This window comes from Pundamilia nyererei, unplaced genomic scaffold (assembly GCF_000239375.1).
Source record: "Pundamilia nyererei isolate P.nyererei 1_Seehausen unplaced genomic scaffold, PunNye1.0 scaffold00066, whole genome shotgun sequence".
In the NCBI taxonomy this organism is placed as follows: Eukaryota; Metazoa; Chordata; class Actinopteri; order Cichliformes; family Cichlidae; genus Pundamilia; species Pundamilia nyererei.
This window is the reverse complement of record NW_005187467.1, coordinates 1,337,591-1,349,202: the sequence shown is the minus strand read 5'-3', so window position 1 is coordinate 1,349,202 and position 11,612 is coordinate 1,337,591. Positions and strand designations below refer to the sequence as shown.

Below are 11,612 nucleotides of genomic sequence, written 5' to 3'. Positions count from 1 at the left end.
TATATATGCTTAAATATTATGCAAACCATATTTCATAGTCCCTGTTTCATGTCTTACAATCTCTAAATGCATTTCTGCCTTCTCCCCTCCCAAAGTGCCCTTCATCTGCATTGATTTTTGTTGAAACAATGAGACTCCATGGCTCTGGAAGGTCAGGTTTCTGCTGCCAAAGAGCAGTCTGAGGACAGGTTTCTGTTGCTGCCAATGCCATGCAAACCACAATATCAGTGGCAGCATTTCTGAAAACCAGAGACTTGAGAATGTATTGTACACACTCGTCATCAAAATTGTTATAGAAGAGGGGTTGACTTTTCTGTTTGTAAAATAAAGAATTTCAGCAGCTTTAGGATGTTCAAAGATGCATAAAGAAAGAATCATGTTCACTTTTAGTGGTTGTTTTCATTTGCAAGCATGTTACAGTTAATATTTTCATTTTGAACAAGTATTGATGTCCAACACCAATTTGTTGTTAACTAGACAAAAGTGAGGATTACTAAAAAGTAATTTTGAAACCGATTTCCTTACATAGACACATCCCAAATTGTATGTTTTTCTTGTTCTTAGAATCTGTTGATGAGTGTTGTTGTTATCAGATGCTGATGGCTGGGTGTGTGGCGTGTGCCTGCACCCGGGGAGACCCACCCCCGAGCACAATCTAATGAATGGAACATCGTCTCGTCAATCATGGGCTTTGTTCTGCTCTGGGCTGGCTGTTTGAACTCAGAGACAAGGATAATCTCCAGTTAGGGGTGATTTTTTTTTTTCTTTCTTTGGTCCATCTTTTACATGATAGGACCCATTGTTTTTTGTTTTTTGATGGATCATGTTAGCAGCCATGAAATGAAAAAAATCTATTTATAACTGTAAATGCAGCAGCCTGAATTGTAGAGGCATTAAAATGGATGAATGGAGGGATGTGGCCAGTTTTGAAAAAAATCATGGAACTGTTACTGTCGAGGGAATATTGTGATCTACTCGAAACTTCCCCATTTGATCATTCATAAATAAAGGAACAGATTTTGTACTAGGAACCTGCTTAAAGATATAAAGATTTAAAAAAAAATTGGTCATTGTTTTTTTTTTTTTTTTTCACATTGACCGAAGAAAAAAAAAAAAAAAACGTGAAAAGTCAGTTATGCTGTGGGAGGAAATGGCAAGACGTCGAGCGCCCTTTCAAGACAGGAATTTAACTTATTGCAGCAAACTGAAAGCCGTAGTGAAAGTTATGAAACCAAGATAATCTTTGCATTTTCTTGTCCTTATAAAATCAAAATACGTTCAAATAAAACAGAAGGGATGATGTGCGCGTTTATAGAAACAGTGGCGGCAAGCTACTACTAAAGGAGTATCATTTTACAAATTAATTCAAATGCATAGATGAATCAGAGTAATCACATGAGCCACAGTGCAATCTTTGCTGCACTGATATTCTGCTCAAACCTTGCTTAGTAGAAGCTGCATAACTCTCATGCCTACACTTTTTCTAAACAGCAATTAGGAAAAAGTGACACACGCATTTATTAGGTATATGTTTTTTTTAAGCAGAAAATCAGAACAAGTTATGTTCATCCTGTATTAGTGTCTGACCGTTTCCTTTTGCCCCTTCTACCTTGCAATTCTTCATTAGCACCATGTGACTGTTGATTTACAAGTTTAATTTTAGAGAAACTTGTGGACAGTACAAATGGAGACCTCATGGAAAAAATGATATTTCCAAGTGTATCCATTTTCTATGCTGTAAAGCAAGAATTATTAGATCTAACAGTAGATAGTACATATATACTTGTTAAAAATGGATGTAACAAGTTTTTAAGATGACTAGGGACAGGGGTAATGTACGCACTCTTTATAAGTTGGACCCCTAAATGTGCATTTATGTTAAAAGCTTTGGGGCGACTCCTTATGGTTGTAAAAAGAAATTCAGTTCCATAGAAGTCTATGAAAAAGTAACCCGCCTGCTCATCTCAGTTTGCCTGTCTTATGTCTTAATTGATGCGGCATGATGTTAATATTTTATATTTTTAAGGTAAAATTGAATATGGTAGGATATAAATTAGAGCTTTGCTACCTTGTGATTTATAAGATACTGCTGTATGCAGTGCTCTCCATGGCTCATGTAGATCCATAGCCCTCCTTTGGTGTTTGGTTTAAAAAGAAATGTTAACAATTAAAATGCCAAACTCAAGGTTTTGAAAGAGGAATCCAAAATCCCAGTGGTCATGTCTATCTTTTATTTACAGTCTATTTATATCTATTTATTTCTTTTTATATCAATCCATCACCTTATAGAAGTGGATCATGACATTTAAAATTATTTTAAGTTTTATAATTTAGCCAGACGCTATAATACAGAGGCCCAGAATAGCACAAGCCATTTAATTGATTGATGAGTGCAGTGTTTTGAGGGGAAACTGATGTTACTGTGGGGTCAGATGGTGACGCTCACATGGTATTGAGTGGGCACGGGGGGTAACGTGATCAGCTCCTGCGTGTTTAGTCTGCATAATACTCTTGTGAACTCTTTTCAAGGGAAACCTTGCTCTAGCAGAGTAAGAATGCCATGCAAACATCTCTCTTCACTGCTGATGTTACCCATGTCAGCAGCAGCCTAGTTTCTTCTTCATCCATTTATATCACTGTCATGGAAACGTCCCATACCCTCAGCAACCACACGTCCAAATGGACCCAGTATGTAGCCCACTGGGACACAGTGCTTTTTTTATAGACTGCCAAGCAGATTTGGACAACAAATAATGTAGCTATGTTCAGCACTGTAGAAACAGTTTAGTGCTCATGTAATGAATACATTTTCAGATGAACGTCCAAAAGTAGTGGTCTCCTTTTCAAGGGCACGCAGACGTCAGACATATTGTGTCACCTTATTGTGTCTCGCACTCAGACACACACAACAACCCCCAAAATCATCAGCACCACCACCAAAACCAAGACCACTGCCAGGCCTTTGTGTACACTCTTGATGTATCTGAGGTTAATGTGCAGTACTTACTGCAGCTGTTTGAGCCACAAGATGGTATTGTTAAGTGCAATCTCTGACAAAAACCATTAAGGAAATAATGGTTTTGAAGTACTTACATTCAAGGCATGTGTTTAGAGTGTACCTTAAATCATTATCTTTTATGCAGTATTTAAGGGTTTCACTTGCAATGCTGATGAAAAATTCAGCTGCTTCCTGTATATTTCAATTCAATAGGTCAGTGGTACTTTCTATTTTTATTTCTAATTTCATATTAAATTATCATATGTCTATGTCTTATTCTGGTTGGACTGGGAGGAAATGAGCACTCTACAAAGACCTTCTTGTCATGAGTGATCCAGCATGGTTCTAATTTTGGCCCTCTGAGCAGCAGCCAGCTTATATTAGATTATGGCCACAGACTCAATGAGACAGTAGGTGATGTATTATAGAACATAATTGGAAAATTGCTCATGAACTTAGGAGCTCTTTGACCCAGCAAAGCAATGTGTCATTCACCGACCAAAAGGGTCCTTCAATGCATTGCTGTTGATGGTCTGATATTTGTTTCAAGCATGGAAAGAACTCTTTGTCTTTTTAAACTGCCTTTGATGTTGGTGCGTCAGTTTGAATTTAGTGAAAAGAAACCGTTTTGGGTAATGAAATCAGCCTCAAAACTAAAAACCGAAGAAAAAAAGAAACAAAAATCACTACTAACCTCTTATTTTATTTGACTCCTTCCTCTTAGTTTTATTGGCTTACTTTTTAAGCTGTGGTATTGTTATTTATACGATAATAACGGTAAATAATAAGCATTTTTCCACCTTACTTTGAGCGTCCCAGTACATTAACTAGTGTAGCGAAAATTTGTAGCATCTGTGGGGACACATGAGTGTTTTTATTTTCTGCTCTTCTCTCTGTTTCTGTTTTGCGGCTTTGTTCTGTGTTGCTGGAATTGCTTTCCAGTGGCAACATACATCATTAGGTCCATTAGTGTCAGTGATGAGCCATATAGGCTGTTCCATCAGCACACTGAAGCAGTCATCCTTCATGTTGTTCTGATTCTGACAGTGATATGTGCAGTTAATCAAAAATCTTTTAGAACATAGAGAAAAACATTATCTTGTGCAGCTGTCTCATGTTACTCTTTAGTTGAAGTTTTGTTCTCTCCGCAGGATCAAAGTCATCAAGCCTTCTTCTGTTTTTTTTCATTGCATCTCTCCGCTCTGGTGCGCGGGGCGGGGGCTATTTTTCGACAACAGATCAATATATCTACCCATATTCATGGGCCTAGTACTCACCGCACTGGATGAAAGCTTTTACAAAGCTTTTTGTGGAGAAAGGAGATGATGCCTAACCAGCCTAGGGAGAATGGAATTGCTCAGAACAATGGTGTAATTGAGGATCACTGGGGAGAGTCCCCGCCTGTGTTGCTGTGGGCCTGGGCATCTCGCTTGTGTCCACTAGCTTGGAGTCCTCATAGCATAGCCCTTTTTCCCCCTCAGGCATGGATGTGACCTCATTCAGCAAATTGGACTCCAGAAAACCCCCACCCTCCAACTGTCCAACATGCATACACACATGCTCACACACCACATTTGTATCTGTTTCTCAGCACATATTATGACTCACAGAACATTGCCTTCTTCTTAAAGGGCAGTTTGACCCATAGCTTGCTTTGTAAAGGCCTGATAACGATTAAGGGGAGTCACAGTGGACAGACAAATTCAACGAAAAAGTGAAAAGCAATACTAGTCATTTGTCTGACGGAAAAGTTGATTTTACACTCCCTCCTGCTTCTAAAAAGGGAAAGGTTTTCTTTTTGTCCTCGTTTATATGTTTTGGTTCAAGACTGTTGTCAGATAGTATTTTCTTTTTTTAAGCTTCAAAGATTCTTGCTTATGCAAAATCTTTCATTTACTGTACAGTGAAAGAAAGAGATTACTGTCAGCAGTAGCTGAGATTTTTTTTCCTCTTTCGCCTATCAGCTAGTGTTGCACAATGCACCATAGGTCGATGTTTCAGTGGGCTGCCTACTCACTACTCCTTCTGCTCAGTGTGCACCTCCTCATTTTGGCTTTCTGCCCAGTCTATTTCCAGCATCCCCATCTCAGATTTGTCTTTTCTTTATAGTCTTTCAGTGGAAAATATCAGGAATGTCACACAGAAGCAATAAGATTGTGAGATCATGTTGTTCACATAGTCCCACTGTGCAAAACAGTAGGTGGCTCCATAAAAATAAAAAACAGGCACATTGACCTTGGTCAAAAAGGATAACTTGGATCATGTGCTGTTCAACTGCATCCCAAAAAGCAAGAGGATACGATTTTCTGTCTTCCCTGGAGATAAATCCCTGTTCTCTATTGATTTGAGTTTAGACTGATTGCACCTAACTACAAGACTAGGTCATCTGAAGACCTAGAACCCTTTCACCTTTTAGTACAAAGACTTTGACAGCAGAAGTGAAATGTGTAAGGGATGATTACTAAGCTCATAATTTCTAAAGCATAATACTATGTAACATATCACTTCTACAGAAAACTAACCTAAGTGAAATAATCAATTATCCCAATGTCTCCTCTCTGCAGATGGCAGGTTACACCATATGCCCCGTTCTGTTGGAGCAGATGTCACCGGCTCAATGGCTCCTTTGACCGGAGAACGCAAGTCCTCTGCCCCCGTCCATTCCAGCCAGCCAGTGCTCTTCACATTTGATGTGCCTGTGCGCCACACACACCATAACTCCATGTCCAACAGTGCGCCCCAGGACTACCTCCTCCTCCACCAGTGCATTAGCAGGAAGACAGAAAGTGCACGGTAAAGGTCATGACCTTCAGGCGTCCTGTGTCAGTTTCCTGTTTTCCGTTAATGCAGGTCAACGTACAGGTTTACAGCGTTTCCTCAGCTTAGAAGCCTCTGAGGGTTAGAAGTAACATTTTAGGGTTGAGAATTGTGATGTCACCGTGTGTGTGTGTGTGTGTGTGTGTGTGTGTCAGTGTGAGTGCCGCATGTGCTGTGGAAGCGCATATGATGAAGCATTGTGGAAAGTATAAACAAAGAAGGTTTTCATTATTCACTGAAATTAGATCCAATTTGAAAATGAGAAAAGGTATAATGGATTGCATTTTGTAACATGGTATGAACATTTGGTTTGCTGTGCTGATAATTATTAGAATAAACAATCAGATGTTGGATCTTTTTGTTTATTCGGTGTAGCAAATACTATAAAAATGAAAGTATTTTGTCAGATTAATGCAAAAGGGCTCTAAACAAGATCCAGCCATGACCCAACTTGTGTTTAATTATCTTAATCAGTCATTTGAAAAATGACAAACATTGAATGCAATGAGTTGCAAATTTCTTTAATCAAGTGTTTCATTGAAAGTACTACAAAGACAAATTGCCAAATGTTGAAAGTGATACATTTGAATTTCTTTTTGATCTTTGCCGAATTTTAATTTCATTGCATGCACCACATCTAAAAAAAATTGGTACATGGATATATTTGCCAGAGTACTGCATCATCTTTTCTTTTAACTGTCTGTAAACACTGAAGAGAACAATTGCTGCAGTTTTTGAAAGCAGAAAATGTTCCGACTCTAGGCTGATAGAGGATTCAGCTGCTCAACAGATTTCAGCTTTCTTTGTTGCATTTTTTTCATTTCATGATGTGCCAAATGTTTCAGTGGGTTTGCAGGTCTGGACTGCAGGCAGGCCATTTTTTGCAACCAGAGCCTGCTGTTGGTTGTATTGTCGTATTGATTTATTTTTTCTTTTCATGGTTTAACATATACTTGCAAGTGTAGTGATAAAATGCATTCACTTAAAATCCTCTTGCAAAGTGCTATTCAGGGATTTCCATTACAGATTAATGTGTGTCTAATAGACATTTGTCATAATTCTCTGAATCCTTTTTAATAATATGCATCATAGATCCTGATCTCCACATTTTTGACAACATTAAATTAAGAACCATTATTTTTAAAATGCTGAGCGATTTGCCCATAAGGCCTTTCTTATAGGAGCAGACCCTCACCATCTGCACTTGCGTAAGTCTCAGCCACTCTAGGATGTCCTGTTATTAATTAAACAAAGTAGTTGTTCCACTAGGAGTATTTTTTTCCACGTTATGCATTTACAGTCTCTTGTTGCTCTATTTCAACCTTTTTTGAAACATGTTGCTTGCCTTAAATTAAATTCAGTACATGTGTATCTAAAAAATACCACAGCGTGCTAGACTTTATATGACTTTGTAACATGTGATAATGCCCTAGCTTTGTAGTTGTAAAGCAAAATGTGAACAAATGCAGAGGTGTGAATACATGTGGGGTAACTAGAAGTAGGTACATAAATGCTTGTGTCAGCTATATGCTGAGCAGGAGAATAAAAGGGACCAGGCATTTATATTAAATGCGCTCCTGTGTTTTGCATCAGCATGCACCTTGCTTTCTACCGCCTTCGTGCCTGTTTTTTAAGAATCAAAAGTCAGCTTTAATAATGATGCCATTCGGCAGATAGCCGGCACAGTAGATGATCAATGAGGTTGAGGCAGCAATTCATCACTCCTATAGGTTTAAACTCACCCAGGGAAGAACTGCCCTCTCAGCCACACGATTTGCACATAAATCTGCTGCATTGGACCTCTGCAAAACCCAGGAAATCAAACCTCACAATCCATCTCATCAGCTTTATGCAGATATTTATGTTGCTAGCTTCTGTTTCACGATTGTGCTAATTAAGACAGGCATCTGGTGGCAGGGTATGATTCATGTCAGAATGAAACTCCATGGGTCTGACTAGAATTAATCTGCGTAAAAAGCCCACAAATCAGCCACAATGATGGAATACAGAGCAATGAGCAAAATTATTGATTGATGATGAAAATCCACAGGAGACAGAAGAAGAAGAATTGATGGAACAAAGTGTGTTATTTGACATGAAAAAGAAATTAGATTAGAGAGAGCAAAATGTTATGTCAATATTAATGGTGTGGCATTAATGCATTATCTCTTATTACAATAAAGAGTTCATGTAACCATTAGAAGCCTGCAATTTAAATTGCATATTTGCACACAGCCTCCTCAGCTTACATAGAGAAACAACTAACTGAGGATAACTTTCAGTTGCATTGCTCCACTAACTAGACCAAAATTTCTAAGGAGCAGCGTTGCTTTGGTTTTCTCTCAAGGTCAAGCCCTTCAAAGGAGCCAGACTAAATGAGGCATGTCCCTAGGGTGCCTGACCGAGACTGAGAAACTCTGGGAAAGTCATAGAGTTCCCCCTCCCCCTCCCTTGACAGGGAAACCCTCTTTTGTCAATGCTGAAAACATAAAAATAAAGAAGCTTTTCAAAGAATGATTAAAAATACCGAATTCAAAAAAGCCAGTCCCCCAGGCATTAGAGGCAAAAACGTTGCCTGTGGCATTGGATACAATACTTGTATTGTTCATTGAGCCATCTAAAAAATAACTAAATCACTAAATAAGGTATTTTAGCTCCATAGGTATCATTAACTGGATATCAAGTATATTGTTCTTTAATTGTGTGCTTAATGCTTATCAAGGTAAAGTTCCCTCTGTAGTGCCATGGTACCATCTAGTGGCTATTTTGGTGATTACGCTAAAGTGACAGTAAACACTGTAATAGAAGAGATGATGGTTCATTTTTGTTTAGATAGGCTGGCGCAGTACTTAATTCACGGCATGAGAAAAATAAAGGTAGATAAAAGAAAAGCAGCAAGAAGGTTTCCAGAATAAAAGTTTGTGTGTTTGTGTGTATCCTCTCTGTGCTGCAGAAGTGCCAGTTTCTCCCAGTCCACACGAAGCAAGAGTGCACAGCTGCATGGCTTTTACAGCCTTCCCAAGCCAGGAAAACACCAGTTGCCAGTGCACGATGACTCGACCCAGGAGGCCTGCTACGTTCTTCCAAGGGGTTACAGCTCGGAGGCGCCAGCTCACAGTGGTCTAGGTGATCCTGAGCTTGAGAATGAGGAGGTCTACACTTTCAAAACGCCTTGCAATGCCCTTGCCACAATGCACAGCAATGAACGCTTGCCTGATAACTATGATCTGCCTACACCACCTGGCTCCTTCTATCAGATCCCCAGGACATTTGATAAAAATCACAACGCCTTGACACCCTCTAGCTCTGAATCCTCATATAATCCTCCTCCCAGACCCCCTAAACCCAGTCAAGGGTCTGAGGGTCAGTGGGGGAGTCCTCAGTCAGTAGGGAGCCAGAATGAAGAGGTAATGTCTGCAGTGTCAGTCATCCCACGCAGAAATACTCTCCCTGCTGTCGAGAACATCAGACTGCACAGAGGTACGCAGGAAATAATTATTGCTATGACTGCTTTGCTAATACGTTTTCACTTCTTCTCTGTTTTTGACAAATAGCAAACACTTTTTGCATCACTCACCTGCTTCTCTTTCACTGACTCTTTCTATATTCTTCTGCTTTTCACTTTGGTGATTTAAAGTTAGCAACTAAGCAGAAACAAGCGTCCCAGTCTGGCAAACTCTGTCCTGTTGAGATGCTAATGAAATTCAAGCCATACTGCCTGCTCCAGAATTTTTCATTCCAGGCTTTTTTCTGCCATGTGAAAAAAGCTTCTGTAGACACAATGCATGGTTTTTTAGCTTGCTGTGGTTATTACTTTGCAAAGTCCATCCTTAGCCATCATATAGGTAGAAACAAGAGCTAATGTGGGACCACTTTTTTTAAATGTTAAAAAGGTCCTTCCTACATATAAATTGATCTCTATAGCAGGGATTGTTATACAGTATTTAAGTCATGTAGGCATGGAATGTTACTTTTACACTTGGGCAGCATTTTCCCTTTCAAAATTTCTGACAGTGGTAAATATTGATCATTTCCTTCACCCTTCTCCACAGGATCCTCCTTTGAAACTAACAATCAACATCGTTTCATCCATTTCAACCACTCAGGCCAGTCTATGGAGTCAGTCAATGATGGATTCAGCTCTTACCTGGTGAGTAACTCTCCCTTGAACTGCACTGTCTCCTCAGATAGATCCTGTCAGCAGTCAATCATAAACTGCAGAGATAGAAAAGGAAATACTTCTATATTTATTCCAACTGAGTGCTACAGTTTTCCTGCAAGTCCAGGGAGATTGTGAGAGTCATTTGCCCCATGTCTCTTTTGATGGCAGAGACAGACACCACTTACTCGCTCAGACAGCGGCAATTCAGATGACAACTACGTGCCCATGAATCCTGGCTCCTCACCACTCAGCGCTTGCCAGGCTGACAGTCCTAAGAATATCTACATTCCTATGAGCCCAGGGCCACATCACTTTGATTTCCCAGGATTCTCTGCAACTTTACCTGCCCGTAAGGCGAGCAGTGCCTCCTTGTGCCACAGGCCCAGTCGTCTCAGTGATGTTACACCACCGCCTATCTATCGCGACCTCAAACCTGACAGAAAATGTGAGATTTTGACACTTAGCTTCTCACTTCTCACTAAGAGCATGCTTCAAATCAGCTCTAAACTCTGGTGTAAATTGTTGAAGACCATGATATTTGTTAATAACATCTGTTCTTGTTTTTCTGCAGCAAAGCCAACACCTCTTGATTTGAAGAACAACGGGATCATTGATGAGCTGCCATTTAAGAGTCCAGTCACTATGTCCTGGACGCGACCCATGTGAGTCTTATATCAGTGCATTCCACACACACACACAGTTAAGAATCATTACATAGCAGGCAGTACAGATTTTTTTCCCCTCTTATGTTTCTTTAGGCCTGCTATGAACTGCACATCCTCCCAGCACTGTAGACCCATCTCTACACAAAGCATCACCAGCACCGACTCTGCAGACAGTGAAGAAAATTATGTGGCTATGGTAGGTCCAGGTAGCTGGATGGGGAGACTGGGGAGAGTACATTGTGTTCTTTGTTTTAACGATCCACTTATTTGTATGCACTGCTAACTCACTGCATACTGTGTGAGTGAAACCTCCCTCCTATTACATTAGCAGAACCCAGCGTCTACCTCCCCAGCCATGAGTGGCACCAGCAGCCCAGCCCCTAGGAAGTGTGGCAACGTGGACTACCTAGCACTGGAATTCCAGCCTGGGACACCCAACCCACACAGAAAAGTAAGCAGAGGATTTTATAGACTAAATTAACTTTTCTCATTTCATATGCAATTAAACTTTATTTATTGTTCCACAGCCCTCTACGTCCTCTGTGACATCGGACGAGAAGGTGGATTATGTCCAAGTCGACAAGGAAAAGACTCAAGCTCTGCAAAACACAATGCAGGAATGGACTGATGTGCGACAGTCTACTGAACCTGCCAAGGGGGTCAAGTCCTGACACTGACCTATACATCAAAAACAAGCCTTAAAGTGTCCCTATTATGCAGGTTTATCATTTTATTCAGGGAGTCAATTAAAATAGATTAAACTCTAGTACAACGAGCGGTTTTCTTATTCTCATTGCGGTGACACTTCTTTTCACCCTCTAACAGGTTCCATTACAGCATTTCCCCAAAAAGTTGACAAAAGCGTTGCAAAAGGGAGACATCCTTGATCACAGATGTATAATCGTAGTCCTCCAAGATAGTGTTACCAGGTTTTCCTGCTGAATTGAGAACCTTAAAGAGTTTAATTCTT

At 40.0% G+C, this 11,612-nt stretch overlaps 1 protein-coding gene across 2 annotated transcripts in view; it reads left to right on the top strand.

Annotated features, from left to right (window-relative positions):
• The window catches only part of gab2 (GRB2-associated binding protein 2), a 31,456-nt gene extending 19,850 nt beyond the window's left edge, over nucleotides 1–11,606 (top strand). The window contains exons 3-10 of one of the 2 annotated variants that reach the window (XM_005735945.1): nucleotides 5,563–5,791; nucleotides 8,769–9,295; nucleotides 9,868–9,965; nucleotides 10,146–10,422; nucleotides 10,549–10,639; nucleotides 10,736–10,838; nucleotides 10,974–11,093; nucleotides 11,170–11,606. In XM_005735945.1, the coding sequence (XP_005736002.1) occupies nucleotides 5,563–5,791; nucleotides 8,769–9,295; nucleotides 9,868–9,965; nucleotides 10,146–10,422; nucleotides 10,549–10,639; nucleotides 10,736–10,838; nucleotides 10,974–11,093; nucleotides 11,170–11,313 (1,589 nt within the window). In that variant the 3' untranslated portion in view covers nucleotides 11,314–11,606. Of the gene's footprint in view, nucleotides 1–5,562; nucleotides 5,792–8,768; nucleotides 9,296–9,867; nucleotides 9,966–10,145; nucleotides 10,423–10,548; nucleotides 10,640–10,735; nucleotides 10,839–10,970; nucleotides 11,094–11,169 lie in introns of both variants that reach the window. The other variant, XM_005735944.1, reaches the window with a different exon arrangement.
• Nucleotides 11,607–11,612: the final 6 nt, after the last annotated feature.